This window comes from Ranitomeya variabilis, chromosome 7 (genome assembly GCF_051348905.1).
Source record: "Ranitomeya variabilis isolate aRanVar5 chromosome 7, aRanVar5.hap1, whole genome shotgun sequence".
NCBI classification, from domain to species: domain Eukaryota; kingdom Metazoa; phylum Chordata; class Amphibia; order Anura; family Dendrobatidae; genus Ranitomeya; species Ranitomeya variabilis.
Genome location: NC_135238.1, coordinates 723,927 through 743,099, shown reverse-complemented (window position 1 = coordinate 743,099; position 19,173 = coordinate 723,927). Strand labels below are relative to the sequence as shown.

The 19,173-nt window shown below is 49.6% G+C and overlaps 1 protein-coding gene across 3 annotated transcripts in view; it reads right to left on the bottom strand.

The window, feature by feature from the left end:
• Positions 1-2,155: 2,155 nt before the first annotated feature.
• The window catches only part of STK36 (serine/threonine kinase 36), a 156,686-nt gene continuing 139,668 nt past the window's right edge, over positions 2,156-19,173 (bottom strand). For all 3 annotated transcript variants that reach the window (XM_077273575.1, XM_077273576.1, XM_077273577.1), the window contains 4 exons: positions 17,084-17,231; positions 5,593-5,755; positions 4,788-5,513; positions 2,156-4,073 (listed from right to left, as the gene is read on the bottom strand). In XM_077273575.1, the coding sequence (XP_077129690.1) occupies positions 3,942-4,073; positions 4,788-5,513; positions 5,593-5,755; positions 17,084-17,231 (1,169 nt within the window). In that variant the 3' untranslated portion in view covers positions 2,156-3,941. The remainder of the gene's footprint in view (positions 4,074-4,787; positions 5,514-5,592; positions 5,756-17,083; positions 17,232-19,173) is intronic.

The following is a 19,173-nucleotide window of genomic DNA, read 5'->3' as shown; positions in this document are numbered from 1 at the left end:
GTGGGTGGGGAAGGTAGGAAAAGGGGAGGAGCTGACTATTAGAACAGTCTAGAGGCAGACAGTGAGTCTGCAGGGAGAAGAACAGAGCAGACGTGTGACAGCAGTTGGTCCTGAGGAGACTAAAAGAGAAAGACATTGCAGAACAGAACTAAAGAAGGAAGAGAGATAAACAGAAGGAAGCTCTTGGGAGGATAGAAGGGGTCCTAGAGGCATGGATAGTGAGGAGTCCACCCGTAGGGCTCGTATCCAGAAGTGGAGGGACCAGGTCGCAGTGATGAATCGGCCCTCAAACTTGTGGAGAAACTAAGAACTCAGCTAGCTAACCGGAGGCTGTGGTATCTGTATGTGCCACAGCCACATCCACCCATACTTCGTCAAAAAGGCAGCCATATCGGAGCAATGAGACTCAGAGGAGGTCGCCCTACAAGGTCCACGGCTGCTAGCTTGGGAAACTGTGGGGAAAGAAGCTGACCAGGAGAAGTGGAAGCCAGTGTAGCGAGATGGCCAGAGAAAGCCATATGAAAGGAGTCCTGGAAAGGTGCACCCCAAACTACCTGGGAGTTTGCTGGACCACTCACCCAGAGAACACAGCCTCCGACTGGAGTTTGTGCACTGGAGAACTGTAAGTAAGCCTTGGAAACTGCACCACGCTGTTTATTTACTGCGCCATCCACCCTGCACCACAGCTACTACAACATCCATCATCTCACAATTTCACCTAAGTGCCCTGGGACTAAAGCTCTACATGTGGAGAGCTGTACCAACTCTGCTGCATCACCATCAGCCTCTCCAAGCAACGTCGGCTAACACCTTTATTGCTGAAAACCACAGGTGGAGTCACAAACATTTAATCCCATAAACTTATAAACTTTATTCCCATTTACATCCCCTTTTATTGGAAGCCCAGGGCCACTGCTACCGTGACATGTCCCCTTTAAGAACCGGCCCTGTACAGAGTGCCCCACGGCTCTGGCGGGCGCTTCAGTCACCTCATCATCATAAGAGGCTGGGGTCAGCAGGGTCACCTCATCATAAGAGGCTGGGGTCAGCAGGGTCACCTCATCATAAGATGTTGGGGTCAGCAGGGTCACCTCATCATAAGATGTTGGGGGCAGCAGAATCAGCTCATCATAAGAGGCTATGGTCAGCAGGGTCACCTCATCATCATAAGAGGCTGGGGTCAGCAGGGTCACCTCATCATAAGAGGCTGGGGTCAGCAGGGTCACCTCATCATAAGATGTTGGGGTCAGCAGGGTCACCTCATAAGATGTTGGGGTCAGCAGAGTCACCTCATCATAAGATGTTGGGGTCAGCAGAATCAGCTCATCACAAGAGGCCGGGGTCAGCAGTCACCTCATCATCATAAGAGGCTGGGGTCAGCAGGGTCACCTCATCATAAGAGGCTGGGGTCAGCAGGGTCACCTCATCATAAGATGTTGGGGTCAGCAGGGTCACCTCATAAGATGTTGGGGTCAGCAGAGTCACCTCATCATAAGATGTTGGGGTCAGCAGAATCAGCTCATCACAAGAGGCCGGGGTCAGCAGTCACCTCATCATCATAAGAGGCTGGGGTCAGCAGGGTCACCTCATCATAAGATGTTGGGGGTCAGCAGAGTCCTAGCAGGTGTTTACACCAATACCTCACAGGACCACTTCATTTTCCCGCTACTGGTGTGATCGTGGCACCGTCCTGATATTCGAGCCTCCTGATTTCAGGCTTATCTGTGCTTACAAGCAGAGGATGCCGTTCAGAGAGCGGACAGAATACGCGCCTTTCTGAGCTCATCTCCTGGCTCTGGATGAGCAATGTAGCATTTTAGTCCTTGTGCACTTTATATCATTCTGCTTACACCATCTGTTATTAGTTCTAGTTCAGGCTCTAAAAACAAAAGTTTGTTGTTTTCGGTGACTCCTATGGGAAGTGTTAAGGCATCAGCCGGCGCTGTCCACATCTTCTTGCTGTCCCTACTGCAGGCAGCAGTACACCGTTTAAGGCAAACCTGGAGGGTTGCATGAAATTAAAAAAACATGGCTGCTTTCTTCAGCGCCTGCCCATGGTGGGGCATGGCAATGCAGCTTACACAATTAAAGTGTACACATGGACAAGGGGGCGCCAAGTCCGTTCAGTAGAAATGATACAAGACGAAATGTAATGTAGTCTGCCATGACGGGGCACTGCACTCAGCACAGTGTCACACACACTATTTATTGCATACAAGACCAATAAAGAAAGACATACAGGTGCTTCTCACAAAATTAGAATATCAAAAAGTTAATTTATTTTAGTTCTTCGATACAAAAAGTGAAACTCATATAGTCATTACACACAGAGTGATCTATTTCATGTGTTTATTTCTGTTAATGTTGATGATTATGGCTTACAGCCAATGAAAACGCAAAAGTCATTATCTCAGTAAATTAGAATAATTAACAATAAATACCTGTAAAGGCTCCTAAGAGTTTATAACGTTCCAATAGTCTGTTTCAGTAGCTCCACAATCATGGGGAAGACCGCTGACCTGACAGATGTCCAGAAGGCGTCACTGACACACTCCACAAGGAGGGGAAGCCACAAAAGGTAATTGATAAAGAAGCCGGCTGTTCACAGAGTGCTGTATCCAAGGATATTAATGGAAAGTGGAAGGAGAAAGTGTGGTAGAAAAAGGTGCACAAGCAACCGGGATAACCGCAGTCTGGAAAGGATTGTTATGAAAAGGACATTAAGAAATGTGGGGGAGATTCACAAGGAGTGGACTGCTGCTGGAGTCATTGCTTCACCACACACAGACGTGTCCAGGACATGGGCTACAAGTGTCACATTCCTTGTGTCCGGCCACTCATGACCAATAGACAAGGTCAGAAGCGTCTTACCTGGGCCAAGGAGAAGAAGAACTGGACTGTTGTCAGTGGTCCAAGGTGTTGTGTTCAGATGAAAGTAAAATATGTATTTCATTTGGAAATCGAGGTCCCAGAGTCTGGAGGAAGAGTGGAGAGGCCACAATCTAAGCTGCTGGAGGTCTAGTGTGAAGTCTCCACCATCAGTGACGGTTTGGGGAGCCATGTCATCTGCTGGTGTAGGTCCACTGTGTTTTATCAAGACCAAAGTCAGCGTAGCCGTCTACCAGGACACTTTAGAGCACTTCATGCTTCCCTCTGCCGACAAGCTTTTTGGAGATGTAAATGTCATTTTCCAGCAGGACTTGGCCTCTGTCCTCACTGCCAAAAGTACCAATACCGGGTGTAAAAACAACAGTATCACTGGGCTTGATTGGCAGCAAACTCGCCTGACCTTAACCGTATAGAGAATCTATGGAGTATTATCAAGAGGAAAACGAGACACCAGACCCAACAATGGAGACAAGCTGAAGGCAGCTATCAAAGCAACCTGGGCTTCCATAACCCCTCAGCAGCCACAGGCTCATCGCCTCCATGCCACGCCACATTGATGCAGTAATTGATGCACAGGAGCCCCGACCAAGTATTGAGTGCATTTACTGAACATACATTTCAGTAGGACAACATTTCAGATTTTACAATCATTTTTTAAGCTGGTGTTATAAAGTATTCTAATTTACTGAGATAATGACTTTTGGGTTTTCATTGCCTGTAAGCCATAATCATCAACATTAACAGAAATAAACACGTGAAATAGATCACTCTGTGTGTAATGACTCTATAGAAAATATGAGTTTCACTTTTTGTATTGAAGAACTGAAATAAATTCAATTTTTGATTTTATTCTACATTTGTGAGAAGTACTTTTATGTATACACACACAAGAACTGCAACAAATCATCATTTCTCCACCATCATGTCTAGCCCTTCGTGGAGTTGAGGTGCATCTGTATTTTGCTTTGTGCCGTCTGTGCCCGTTCCTGGATGTCCTGTTGAGTGCAGTCGGGTCCATCTTTCACATAAGGGTGCAGTACGTCACGTGAGGCTCATGCACTGTCCAATGCCAGCTGCTGGAGAAGTCTATGACAGTGGTGGATGAGGGAATGCGTCCTGGATGATGACGACGTGTCAGTCAGAGATGCCGACAGTTTCTGGCCAGCATTAAGCGCACGCAGCTTCTGCAGGGAAAGAGGCAAATTTATATAAAACAGCAACAAATGCTCAGGCACAGACAGGATCGAGAATAGCGTCAGCCTTAATAAACATACAAACAAAAAGGGGTAAGTGTGGATATAATCTGCGCTGCCGAATGATTGAAGATCCAGATGTATTTTCATAAAGAAGGGTGGTTTATTCAACGCGTTTCAGAGTTCCAAGACTCCTTCATCAGGAAGTTCCACAAACATGAAGGAGTCATAACTCTGAAACGCGTTGAGTAAACCAGACTTCTTCATGAAAACACATCTGGATCTTCATTCGGCACCGCAGATTACATCCACGCTATCCCCTTTTTATTTGTATGGTTTGGTCGCTTGTTGACCTGTGGATCTCCTGCAGCGAATAAATTCTACGTGCTATAATAATAGCTCAGTCTGGTGAGTACAATCCAATTGTATCTACTCTATTTTTCCCCAGATAAGACCCTACTTGCGCTATCTTTCCAGAAGCATTCATTAGCCTTAATAAACATGGCAGAGCACCACCAGGAAGGACCAGAATAGAAGGGTGTCAATCTTTGGCACATCGTATGAGCCCTGTAGGGATATATTCACCCTCCCTTTGAAGTACACTCGCTAGCCTGTGATACCAATACTGTCTGCGGCAGAAGCAAGCAGGACACACACCGCACTCTCACCATGGCCCAGATTTACCTCCAGTTTATTAATTAGTACCTGACAAATGTTAGAAATGCCACTGAGACTGCGTAACGCGATGACAGATGCCAGCCGCACTGGCTCCTCTGGGTCTGTACAAGCTGCATGAAGCAGTGACTTTGGCACCTTCATCTGAAGAACAGGAAAATCCGCTCCATCACCAGAGAATGACCCCAGGTTCCCAAGGGCCGTGGCTGCATGGACACGAATCTTAGCTTGAGGGTCCCTTAATAAAATTAGTAACTGCGATGCTGCGATAGAAACCCAGGAAAAGTTGTCTCCAGAAAAGGATCTATGAAAAACGCAATTCCCTACAGCAAATGCAGCAGATCTCCGGACTCTGGCATCTGGATGGGACAGACAGTCAACAAGGTTTTCTGTCACAGAAGGTGAAAGGAACTCTCCAAGGCGTGAGAGGTTTCCAGCCAAGGAACAGGCGGCTGATCTCATCTCTGGATCCACAGACTGAAGGTGCTGATGAAGCAGGCTATCACAGTCTCCTATGATTAACTGCACCAGGGAGATTGAGAGGGATGACCGGATTAAGTGACTGAATAGAGTCAAGAGCTCGATGACTACACAGCCCGACCCGGACCACACCGCTCTTCTCAACCATGACACCACATCCTGTGAAGATAAAGCCTTGGAGGAGAACTGCTGCAAGAACTCCTCATCCATGAGTGCAAGGCGGCCAATAAGGCAGACTGGGGTCTCCACTTGCCCCTCTGGGAGCAGAGAACACACCTGAAAAACATGATAAAGCCCACATTATTATTTAGCCATATTGGAAGATTGACCATGCAGTCACATGAGTCACTGGTACCTGAAGGAGAGAAGCCACCACGTGTTCTTGTCTCAGAGATTGCAAGATATCATGTAAAGTTTCAGATGAGATGTCCAAAGACAGAGGAACACACAGGAGCTGAGCTGCCAGACTGGCAATATCCAGAAGAGTCTGAAGACCATCCCAAGCAGAAACCTGGCACCTGCAGGAAATGTCTCATAGGTTAATGAAAGCACGGTCAATGTACCATTTAACCACAGTGCAAGGTGAAGATACTCAGTTATATGACAGTATTTGCCCCTTCCTGATCTCCTAGTCTTTTGCTTGTTTCTCACATTTATATGTTTCAGATCGCCAAACAAATGTAAATATTAGACAAAGATAACAGAAGTAACCACAAAATGCAGTTTATAAATGAAGGTCTTTATTACTAAGAGAAAAAGAAATCCAAACCTACAGGGCCCTGTGTGTGTGTGTGTGTGTGTGTATATATATATATATATATATATACTAGCTATTGAACCCGTTCTACGCCCGGGTGGCGAGCATTTATATTGGTATATGGTCACCATCCTGTCATGTGCTGCTCCATCCTGCGGCCCCATCCTGTCATGTGCTGCTCCATCCTGCGCCCCCATCCTGTCATGTGCTGCTCCATCCTGTGTACCCATCCTGTCATGTTCTGCTCCATCCTGCGGCCCCATCCTGTCATGTGCTGCTCCATCGTGCGCCCCCATCCTGTCATGTGCTCCTCCATCCTGCACCCCCATCCTGTCATGTGCTGTTCAATCCTTCGTCCCCATCCTGTCATGTGCTCCCATCCTGCGCCCCCATCCTGTCATATGCTGCTCCATCCTACACCCCCATCCTGTCATGTGTGTGCCCCCATTCTTTCATGTGCTGCTCCCATCCTGTCATGTGCTCCCATCCTGCGCCCCATCCTGTCATGTGCTCCCATCCTGCACCCCCATCCTGTCATGTGCTGCTCCCATCGTGCGCAATCATTCTGTCATGTGCTGCTCCCATCCCGCGCCCCCATTCTGCCTGTTCCTGTTTCCATTCTGCCATATGTTGCTCCCATCTTTCTCTCTCCGGCTCTACTGCCCGAGTGCGGCTGTGCAGAGTGAGGGCGGCTGTGCTGAGTGCGGGTGGCTGTGCTGAGTGCGGGCGGCTGTGCTGAGTGCGGGCGGTGGTGCTGAGTGCGGGCGGCTGTGCGTGGCGGTGCTGAGTGCGGGCGGCTGTGCGTGGCGGTGCTGAGTGCGGGCGGCTGTGCGTGGCTGTGCTGAGTGCGGGGGGCTGTGCGTGGCTGTGCTGAGTGCGGGCGGCTGTGCGTGGCTGTGTTGAGTGCGGGCGGCTGTGCGTGGCTGTGCTGAGTGCGGGCGGCTGTGCGTGGCTGTGCTGAGTGCGGGCGGCTGTGCGTGGCTGTGCTGAGTGCGGGCGGCTGTGCGTGGCTGTGCTGAGTGCGGGCGGCTGTGCGTGGCTCTGCTGAGTGCGGGCGGCTCTGCTGAGTGCGGGCGGCTGTGCGTGGCTGTGCTGAGTGCGGGCGGCTGTGCGTGGCTCTGCTGAGTGCGGGTGGCTGTGCTTGGCTCTGCTGAGTGCGGGCGGCTGTGCGTGGCTCTGCTGAGTGCGGGCTGCTGAGTGCGGGCGGCTGTGCGTGGCTCTGCTGTGTGCGGGCGGCTGTGCGTGGCTCTGCTGAGTGCGGGCGGCTGTGCGTGGCTCTGCTGAGTGCGGGCGGCTGTGCGTGGCTCTGGTGAGTGCGGGCGGCTGTGCGTGGCTCTGGTGAGTGCGGGCGGCTGTGAGTGGCTCTGCTGAGCGCGGGCGGCTGTGCCTGGCTCTGGTGAGTGCGGGCGGCTGTGCGTGGCTCTGGTGAGTGCGGGCGGCTGTGCGTGGCTCTGGTGAGTGCGGGCGGCTGTGCGTGTCCCTGCTGAGTGCGGGCGGCTGTGCCTGGCTCTGGTGAGTGCGGGCGGCTGTGCGTTGCTCTGCTGAGTGCGGGCGGCTGTGCCTGGCTCTGGTGAGTGCGGGCGGCTGTGCGTGTCCCTGCTGAGTGCGGGCGGCTGTGCGTGGCTCTGCTGAGTGCGGGCGGCTGTGCGTGGCTCTGCTGAGTGCGGGCGGCTGTGCGTGGCTCTGCTGAGTGCGGGCGGCTGTGCGTGGCTCTGCTGAGTGCGGGCGGCTGTGCGTGGCTCTGCTGAGTGCGGGCGGCTGTGCGTGGCTCTGCTGAGTGCGGGCGGCTGTGCGTGGCTCTGCTGAGTGCGGGCGGCTGTGCGTGGCTCTGCTGAGTGCGGGCGGCTGTGCGTGGCTCTGCTGAGTGCGGGCGGCTGTGCGTGGCTCTGTTGAGTGTGGGCGGCTGTGCGTGGCTCTACTGAGTGCGGGCGGCTGTGCGTGGCTCTGCTGAGTGCGGGCGGCTGTGCGTGGCTCTGTTGAGTGCAGGCGGCTGTGCCTGGCTCTGGTGAGTGCAGGCGGCTGTGCGTGGCTCTGGTGAGTGCGGGCGGCTGTGCGTGGCTCTGCTGTGTGCGGGCGGCTGTGCGTGGCTCTGCTGAGTGCGGGCGGCTGTGCGTGGCTCTGCTGAGTGCGGGCGGCTGTGCGTGGCTCTGCTGAGTGCGGGCGGCTGTGCGTGGCTCTGCTGAGTGCGGGCGGCTGTGCGTGGCTCTGCTGAGTGCGGGCGGCTGTGCGTGGCTCTGCTGAGTGCGGGCGGCTGTGCATGTCCCTGCTGAGTGCGGGCGGCTGTGCGTGGCTCTGCTGAGTGCGGGCGGCTGTGCGTGGCTCTGCTGAGTGCGGGCGGCTGTGCATGGCTCTGCTGAGTGCGGGCGGCTGTGCCTGGCTCTGGTGAGTGCGGGCGGCTGTGCGTGGCTCTGGTGAGTGCGGGCGGCTGTGCGTGTCCCTGCTGAGTGCGGGCGGCTGTGCCTGGCTCTGGTGAGTGCGGTCGGCTGTGCGTGGCTCTGCTGAGTGCGGGCGGCTGTGCCTGGCTCTGGTGAGTGCGGGCGGCTGTGCGTGGCTCTGGTGAGTGCGGGCAGCTGTGCGTGGCTCTGGTGAGTGCGGGCGGCTGTGCGTGGCTCTGGTGAGTGCGGGCAGCTGTGCGTGGCTCTGGTGAGTGCGGGCAGCTGTGCGTGGCTCTGGTGAGTGCGGGCGGCTGTGCGTGGCTGTGCTGGAGGCCTGAGCAGGTGGGGACACCGGCGCACTGTGGGGGTCAGGCGCCAGAGTCGCCGCTAGCTCAGGCCCCCAGCACTTGCTATATTTACCTGTCCCCCCCGTTCCACTGCTGCGCGCGGCTCCATCTTCCTGGTCCTGTCCTCTGGCTGTGACTGTTCAGTCAGAGGGCGGCGCGCATTAAGCGCGTCATCGTGCCCTCTGAACTGAACGTCTCAGGCAGAGGATGTGGAGGACGGAGGCTCGCGCGCAGCGGTGGAACGGAGGACAGGTAAATATACTCACCCTCCTGGCTCCGTGGCTCGTCCCTGCTTCTCCGTTGGAGATCGCGGTGTGCGTTCAGTGCTTACGCATACCGCGATCTCCTGGGAGCGTCACTCTGTGGGGTCCAGACTGCGCCGGCGCTTGCGCAGTCTATAAAGGCTTCGGACAGAGTGACGCTCCCAGCGTTATATTATATATATATATATAAAAGTGATTGCTCCCCCCCTTAAAACATAAATTAACTGTGGTTTATCAAATCTTTGGGAAGCTGAGCTCACATTCCCTAACCGCACCCAGGCCTGATTACTGCCACACCTGTTCTCAATCAAGAAATCACTTAAATAGAACCTGCCTGACAAAGTGATCTAGACCAAAAGATCCTCAAAAGCTAGACATCATGCCATGATCCAAAGAAATTTTGGAACAAATAAGAAAACAAAGTAATTTAGATCTATCAGTCTGGAAAAGGTTATAAAGCCATGTCTAAAGCTTTGTGACTCCAGTGAACCACAGTGAGAGCCATTATACACAAATGGTAAAAACACGGAACAGTGGTGAACGTTCCCAGGAGTGGCCGGCCAACCAAAGTTATTCCAAGATCGCAGCGACAGCTCATCCAGTAGGTCACAAAAGATACCACAACAACACTCAAAGAACTGCAGTCCTCACTAGCCTCAGTTAATGTCAGTGTTCATGACTCCACCATAAGAAAAAGGGCTGAGCAAAAATGGCCTGATTGCAGAGTTCCAAGATGAAAACCACTGCTGAACAATAAGAACATAAAGGTTCGTCTCAGTCTTGCTAGTAAACATTTTGATGATCCCCAATACTTTTAGAAGAATACTCTGTGGAGTGACAAGAAAAAAATGGAACTTTATGGAAGGTGTATTGTTGTGATTTTGCTTTTTGCTCCCTCTAGTGGTCATTAGTGATTTGACTCTGGAGCGTCTGTCTTTTCCTATATCCTCACCTGGGCCGTTAGTTCAGGGGCGTTGCTATATAAGCTCCCTGGACCTTCAGTTCAATGCCTGGCATCGTTGAAATCAGAGCTAATCTGTTGTGCTCTTGTCCTCTGATCCTGGTTCCTGTTTTTCAAGCTAAGTCTGCTTCTTTGCTTTTTGCTTTTGTTTTGTTTGGTATTTTTGTCCAGCTTGTTCCTATCTGTATCCTGACCTTTGCTGGAAGCTCTAGGGGGCTGGTGTTCTCCCCCCGGACCGTTAGACGGTTCGGGGGTTCTTGAATCTCCAGCGTGGATTTTTATAGGGTTTTTGTTGACCAGATAAGTTATCTTGCTATATTCTGCTATTAGTAAGCTGGCCTCTCTTTGCTGAACCTGGTTCATTTCTGTGTTTGTCATTTCCTCTTACCTCACCGTTATTATTTGTGGGGGGCTTGTATCTTGCTTTGGGGTCCCTTTCTCTGGAGGCAAGAGAGGTCTTTGTTTTCTTCTCCTAGGGGTAGTTAGATTCTCCGGCTGCCGCGAGTCATCTAGCGATCACCGTAGGCATGATCCCCGGCTACTTCTAGTGTTGGCGTTAGGAGTAGCTATTTGGTCAACCCAGTTCCCACAGCCCTATGAGCTGGATTTTTGTATCTTGCAGACTTACACGTTCCTCTGAGACCCTGTCCACTGGGGTCATAACAGTATGCCAGGCCAGTATTAAATGTTTAATGCATTGCAGAAGTGGGATTATAAGAAAGAAAATTTTGAGTTTTTTTTTTCCCTCTCTCATTTTTTTTTTCTTTTCCCCTTTACCTCAGAGTGGTGGGGAGTGGAGACCTTGATTACAAGTGTGGACCAGCTTGCCGCTCGTGTGCAGGGTATACAAGATTATGTTACCAGAAATCCTAGGTCTGAACCCAAGATTCCGATTCCTGAACTGTTTTCAGGAGACCGATTTAAGTTTAGGAATTTCAGGAATAATTGTAAATTATTTTTGTCCCTGAAACCTTGTTCGTCTGGAGACTCTGCTCAACAAGTAAAAATTGTTATTTCATTCTTACGGGGTGACCCTCAGGATTGGGCTTTTTCGTTGGCGCCAGGAGATCCGGCATTGGCTGATATTGATGCGTTTTTTCTGGCGCTTGGTTTACTTTATGAGGAACCCAATCTTGAGATTCAGGCAGAGAAAGCCTTGCTGGCTATGTCTCAGGGCCAGGACGAGGCTGAGGTGTATTGCCAAAAATTTCGGAAATGGTCCGTGCTGACACATTGGAACGAGTGTGCACTGGCCGCTAATTTTAGAAATGGCCTTTCTGAGGCCATTAAGAATGTTATGGTGGGTTTTCCCATTCCCACAGGTCTGAATGATACCATGTCCCTGGCTATTCAAATTGACCGGCGGTTGCGGGAGCGCAAAACCGCAAATTCCCTCATGTTGTTGTCTGAACAGACACCTGATGTGATGCAATGTGATAGAAAAACCGCAAATTCCCTCATGGTGTTGTCTGAACGGACACCTGATTTGATGCAATGTGATAGAATCCTGACTAGAAATGAGAGGAAAATTCATAGACGCCGGAATGGCTTGTGCTACTACTGTGGTGATTCTACACATGTTATCTCAGCATGCTCTAAACGTATATCTAAGGTTGTTAGTCCTGTCACCGTTGGTAATTTGCATCCTAAGTTTATTCTGTCTGTAACTTTGATTTGCTCACTGTCATCTTATCCTGTCATGGCGTTTGTAGATTCAGGTGCTGCCCTGAGTCTTATGGATCTCTCATTTGCTAGGCGCTGTGGTTTCATTCTTGAACCATTAGAAAATCCTATCCCTCTTAGGGGTATTGATGCTACGCCATTAGCAGAAAATAAACCGCAGTATTGGACACAGGTTACCATGTGCATGACTCCTGAACACCGCGAGATGATACGTTTTCTCGTTCTACATAAAATGCATGATTTGGTTGTTTTGGGGCTGCCATGGTTACAGACCCATAATCCAGTCCTTGACTGGAAGGCTATGTCAGTGTCTAGTTGGGGCTGTCGTGGTATTCATGAGGATTCCCTGCCTGTGTCTATTGCTTCTTCTACGCCTTCGGAAGTTCCGGAGTACTTGTCTGATTATCAGGATGTCTTTAGCGAGTCCAGGTCCAGTGCATTGCCTCCTCATAGGGAATGTGACTGTGCAATAGATTTGATTCCAGGCAGTAAATTTCCTAAGGGAAGACTGTTTAATCTGTCGATACCTGAACATACCGCTATGCGTTCATATATCAAGGAGTCTCTGGAGAAAGGACACATCCGTCCGTCTTCTTCCCCTCTTGGTGCGGGATTCTTTTTTGTGGCTAAAAAGGACGGATCTTTGAGGCCTTGTATTGACTATCGGCTTTTAAATAAGATCACTGTCAAATTTCAGTATCCTTTGCCGCTGTTGTCTGACTTGTTTGCCCGGATTAAAGGTGCCAAGTGGTTTACCAAGATAGACCTTCGTGGTGCGTACAACCTTGTGCGCATTAAGCAAGGGGATGAATGGAAAACCGCATTCAATACGCCCGAAGGTCATTTTGAGTACTTGGTGATGCCTTTTGGGCTCTCCAATGCCCCTTCAGTTTTTCAGTCCTTTATGCATGACATTTTCCGGAACTATCTGGATAAATTTCTGATCGTTTATCTGGATGATATTCTGTTTTTTTCTGATAATTGGGACTCGCATGTGGAGCAGGTCAGGATGGTCTTTAAAATTTTGCGTGAAAATTCTTTGTTTGTCAAGGGCTCAAAGTGTCTTTTTGGTGTACAGAAGGTTCCCTTTTTGGGGTTCATTTTTTCCCCTTCTGCTGTGGAGATGGACCCAGTCAAGGTCCGAGCTATTCTTGATTGGACTCAGCCCTCGTCAGTTAAGAGTCTTCAGAAGTTCTTGGGTTTCGCTAACTTCTACCGTCGTTTTATCGCTAACTTTTCTAGCATTGTGAAACCTTTGACGGATATGACCAAGAAGGGCTCCGATGTGGTTAATTGGGCTCCTGCTGCCGTGGAGGCTTTCCAGGAGTTGAAACGTCGGTTTACTTCGGCGCCTGTTTTGTGCCAGCCTGATGTCTCGCTTCCCTTTCAAGTTGAGGTGGATGCTTCAGAGATTGGAGCAGGGGCCGTTTTGTCGCAGAGAGGCCCTGGTTGCTCTGTTATGAGACCTTGCGCCTTTTTCTCTAGGAAGTTTTCGCCTGCGGAGCGAAATTATGATGTGGGCAATCGGGAGTTGTTGGCCATGAAATGGGCATTTGAGGAGTGGCGTCATTGGCTCGAGGGTGCTAAGCATCGTGTGGTGGTCTTGACTGATCACAAAAATCTGATGTATCTCGAGTCTGCGAAACGCCTGAATCCTAGACAGGCCCGCTGGTCATTGTTTTTCTCCCGTTTTGACTTTGTTGTCTCGTATTTACCAGGTTCAAAGAATGTGAAGGCCGATGCTCTTTCCAGGAGCTTTGTGCCTGATGCTCCTGGAGTCGCTGAACCTGTTGGTATTCTTAAGGATGGTATTATCTTGTCAGCTATTTCTCCAGATCTGCGACGTGTGTTGCAGAGATTTCAGGCTGATAGGCCTGATTCTTGTCCACCTGACAGACTGTTTGTGCCTGATAAGTGGACCAGCAGAGTCATTTCCGAGGTTCATTCCTCGGTGTTGGCAGGTCACCCAGGAATTTTTGGCACCAGAGATCTGGTGGCCAGATCCTTTTGGTGGCCTTCCTTGTCTAGGGATGTGCGGTCATTTGTGCAGTCCTGTGGGACTTGTGCTCGAGCTAAGCCTTGCTGTTCTCGTGCCAGCGGGTTGCTCTTGCCCTTGCCTGTCCCTAAGAGACCTTGGACACATATCTCCATGGATTTCATTTCTGATCTTCCGGTGTCTCAGGGCATGTCTGTTATCTGGGTGATATGTGATCGCTTCTCCAAGATGGTCCATTTGGTTCCTTTGCCTAAACTGCCTTCCTCTTCCAATCTGGTTCCTGTGTTTTTCCAGAACGTGGTTCGTTTGCACGGCATCCCTGAGAATATTGTGTCAGACAGAGGATCCCAGTTCGTTTCCAGATTCTGGCGGTCCTTTTGTAGTAGGATGGGCATTGACTTGTCGTTTTCGTCTGCTTTCCATCCTCAGACTAATGGACAGACGGAGCGAACTAATCAGACTTTGGAGGCTTATTTGAGGTGTTTTGTCTCTGCTGATCAGGACGATTGGGTGACCTTCTTGCCGTTAGCTGAGTTTGCCCTTAATAATCGGGCTAGTTCCGCCACCTTGGTTTCGCCGTTTTTCTGCAACTCTGGTTTCCACCCTCGTTTTTCTTCGGGTCATGTGGAACCTTCTGACTGCCCTGGGGTGGATTCTGTGGTGGATAGGTTGCAGCGGATCTGGAATCTTGTGGTGGACAACTTGAAGTTGTCACAGGAGAGGGCTCAGCGCTTTGCCAACCGCCGCCGCGGTGTTGGGGATTTGGTGTGGCTTTCTTCCCGCTTTGTTCCTATGAAGGTTTCCTCTCCCAAATTTAAACCTCGTTTTATTGGTCCTTACAAGATATTGGAAATTCTTAATCCTGTATCCTTTCGCCTGGATCTTCCTGTGTCGTTTGCTATCCACAACGTGTTTCATAGGTCCTTGTTGCGGCGGTACGTTGTGCCTGTGGTTCCTTCTGCTGAGCCTCCTGCTCCGGTGTTGGTTGAGGGCGAGTTGGAGTACGTGGTGGAGAAGATCTTGGATTCTCGTCTCTCCAGGCGGAGGCTTCAGTACCTGGTCAAGTGGAAGGGCTATGGTCAGGAAGATAATTCCTGGGTGGTCGCCTCTGATGTTCATGCGGCCGATTTAGTTCGTGCCTTTCACGCCGCTCATCCTGATCGCCCTGGTGGTCGTGGTGAGGGTTCGGTGACCCCTCACTAAGGGGGGGGGGTACTGTTGTGATTTTGCTTTTTGCTCCCTCTAGTGGTCATTAGTGATTTGACTCTGGAGCGTCTGTCTTTTCCTATATCCTCACCTGGGCCGTTAGTTCAGGGGCGTTGCTATATAAGCTCCCTGGACCTTCAGTTCAATGCCTGGCATCGTTGAAATCAGAGCTAATCTGTTGTGCTCTTGTCCTCTGATCCTGGTTCCTGTTTTTCAAGCTAAGTCTGCTTCTTTGCTTTTTGCTTTTGTTTTGTTTGGTATTTTTGTCCAGCTTGTTCCTATCTGTATCCTGACCTTTGCTGGAAGCTCTAGGGGGCTGGTGTTCTCCCCCCGGACCGTTAGACGGTTCGGGGGTTCTTGAATCTCCAGCGTGGATTTTTATAGGGTTTTTGTTGACCAGATAAGTTATCTTGCTATATTCTGCTATTAGTAAGCTGGCCTCTCTTTGCTGAACCTGGTTCATTTCTGTGTTTGTCATTTCCTCTTACCTCACCGTTATTATTTGTGGGGGGCTTGTATCTTGCTTTGGGGTCCCTTTCTCTGGAGGCAAGAGAGGTCTTTGTTTTCTTCTCCTAGGGGTAGTTAGATTCTCCGGCTGCCGCGAGTCATCTAGCGATCACCGTAGGCATGATCCCCGGCTACTTCTAGTGTTGGCGTTAGGAGTAGCTATTTGGTCAACCCAGTTACCACAGCCCTATGAGCTGGATTTTTGTATCTTGCAGACTTACACGTTCCTCTGAGACCCTGTCCACTGGGGTCATAACAGTGTATGTCCCCTTATATCTGGCGTAGAAGTAACACAGCATTTCAGAAAAGGAACAGCATACCCACAGTAAAATATGGTGGTGGTAGTGTGATGCTCTGGGTCTGTTTGGCTGCTTCAGGACCTGGAAGACTTGCTGTGGTAAATGGAACCATGAATTCTGCTGTCTACCAAAAAAATCCTGAAGGAAAATGTCTGGCCATCTGTTCATGACCTCAAGCTGAAGCACACTTGGGTTATGCAGCAGGACAAAACACACCAACTCCACCACTGAATGGCTTAAGAAAAACTAAAATAAGACTTTGGAGTGGTCTAGTCAAAGTCCTGACCCTAATCAGTGTAATCAGCATAACGGCACCGACCTGACACTGCCTGTAGTCACTGAGCACAATCCTGATCACAGGTATCAGTGTAAACAGTATAACGGCACCGACCTGACACTGTCTGTAGTCACTGAGCACAATCCTGATCACAGGTATCAGTGTAATCAGTATAACGGCACCAACCTGACACTGTCTGTAGTCACTGAGCACAATCCTGATCACAGGTATCAGTGTAATCAGTATAACGGCACCGACCTGACACTGCCTGTAGTCACTGAGCACAATCCTGATCACAGGTATCAGTGTAAACAGTATAACGGCACCGACCTGACACTGTCTGTAGTCACTGAGCACAATCCTGATCACAGGTATCAGTGTAATCAGTATAACAGCACCGACCTGACACTGTCTGTAGTCACTGAGCACAATCCTGATCACAGGTATCAGTGTAAACAGTATAACGGCACCGACCTGACACTGTCTGTAGTCACTGAGCACAATCCTGATCACAGGTATCAGTGTAATCAGTATAACGGCACCAACCTGACACTGTCTGTAGTCACTGAGCACAATCCTGATCACAGGTGTCAGTATAATCAGTATAACGGCACTGACCTGACACTGTAGTCACTGAGCACAATCCTGATCACAGGTATCAGTGTAATCAGTATAACGGCACCAACCTGACACTGTCTGTAGTCACTGAGCACAATCCTGATCACAGGTATCAGTGTAATCAGTATAACGGCACCGACCTGACACTGTCTGTAGTCACTGAGCACAATCCTGATCACAGGTATCAGTGTAATCAGTATAACGGCACCAACCTGACACTGTCTGTAGTCACTGAGCACAATCCTGATCACAGGTATCAGTGTAATCAGTATAACGGCACTGACCTGACACTGTCTGTAGTCACTGAGCACAATCCAGATGATAGGGGCACTTTAATAATGAAGACCTTCATTTATAAACTACATTGTGTGATTACAAACATGAAAAAGAATAGGAAATGGGGAAGAGTGTGAACCCTTTTTCACACTACTGTAGATACAGACACACTTCATATCATACTGCACATCAGGAGAGTTAGAACAGAAGGCACCAGGACACCACGGATCATTACAAATCACAGTCTTTATATCCAAAATACAGCATTACACACAACTTACGCGTCAATCACATGATCCAGGAATCCAGGATGCACAAGTCGGGCTAAAGTGACCAAAACAAGACTTTCAGAGCTCCCAAGAAGACCAAAAAAATGGCCAGGGTCCTGAACTGAAGTAATGAGAGCCAAGTGCAGGAACTTCACAAGCCCTGAGGAAACACGTACAGATAAGGACACGGGGTCTTCCATAATACAGTCCCTCATCCCTGCCCATGTACTGTATATGTATCGACATTACTGCCCAGCAGCCCGTATACAACACCTGATCTCAGCCCATATATACACTCTTGAAAATTGAAATTAAAATATCAAGAAGAAAAAGTTGTGAAATTATGAAAAATCACAGAATGGAGACATGTTATTGACCTGAAAATTATAAAAAAAAATGAAAAGAACATTTTTAAAGCACTCTAAATTTATTCAGTACGGAGTATGAGCTCCAGGTGCAGGAATCTCGCCACTTCCGGCCTCGGCTGCTTCCACTGAAGTCATTAATGGTCGTCTGAGGACGGTTCTGCTGCGGATTGTACTAATCATCAGGATCTGCTGCCGGCAGCTCCTGTATAATCACTCAAGTAAATAAGGCAGCACACTGCAGCGCTGAAACATGCAAACATGAAAACTGAACTGCATTACTCCACTAGAAATATGAAAAATGAGAGCGTTTAGCGCATAAAAATGGCCAATTTTATGTGTACCTGGTAGCCACTTTAGGGCATCTCTCGTATACCAGGTCCTACGCTTTCCTTTCCTCGCTGAGAATAAACGTCTCCATCTGAATGGGTGCCTATGAAAACCTCTTCTTAGACTAACATTCTCTCTCTCTGTGGAGGGGTACTGGACCTGTTGCAATTAAAACACCTGTGGCTAGGAGGCGGAGTGCTCGGTCAGAAGGCTAAAGAATAAATTTCAAAAAACTGACCATCACATCCAAACAGACTAAGTGTGAACAGGTGCTGAACCTAGCAGTGTGCTGCCTTATTTACTTGACTGTATATGAGTTGGTTACTCTAGGTTCAGCACCTGTTCACACTTAGTCTATGTTTGGATGTGACGGTCAGTTTTTTTGACCTGTATAATCACTGACCAATGTCTTCTCCAATGTGCTCAATGGAGACAAGTCTGGAGAAGCTGCCGGCAGCCTCGGTGTAATCACTGACCGCTGACATCCCTGATGTGCTCAATGGAGGCTGCTATCAAAGCAACCTGGGCTTCCATAACCCCTCAGCAGTGCCACAGGCTGATCGCCTCCATGCCACGCCGCATTGATGCAGTAATTGATGCACAGGAGCCCCGACCAAGTACTAAGTGCATTTACTGAATATACATTTCAGTAGGACAACATTTCAGATTTTACAATCATTTTTTAAGCTGGTGTTATAAAGTATTCTAATTTACTGAGATAATGACTTTGGGGTTTTCATTGCCTGTAAGCCATAATCATCAACATTAACAGAAATAAACACGTGAAATAGATCACTCTGTGTGTAATGACTCTATAGAACATGAGAGTTTCACTTTTTGATGATATTTTAATTTAGTGAGAAGTAGGGTCGAGCGAAACGGATCGGTCATTTTCAAAAGTCGCCGACTTTTGGCAACCCGACCCGATCCCAGCGTGGGATCGGCCATGCGGTACACGATCTTCGCGCCAAAGTCGCGTTTCATATGACGCTTAAAGCGCCATTTCTCAGCCAATGAAGGAGGACGCAGAGTGTGGGCAGCGTGATGACATAGGTCCTGGTCCCCACCATCTTAGAGAAGGGCATGGCAGTGATTGGCTTGCTTTCTGCGGCGTCACAGGGGCTATAAAGAGGCGTGCACGCCGACCGCCATCTTACTGCTGCTGATCTGAGCATAGGGAGAGGTTGCTGCCGCTTCGTCAGAAGAAGGGACATAGTTAGGGAGGGAAGATTCACCCCCAAACCGCTTGTGCTGTAGCGATTTCCACTGTCCAACACCACCTTTTGTTTTTGGGACAGTGGAGGCTCGATTTCTGTGCAACAGCTCTGTAGGTTATAAGGCTCCCTGATAGCTGCGTTGCTGTGTGTACGCCGCTGTGCAAACCAACTGCTTTTTTCAAAGCACAAA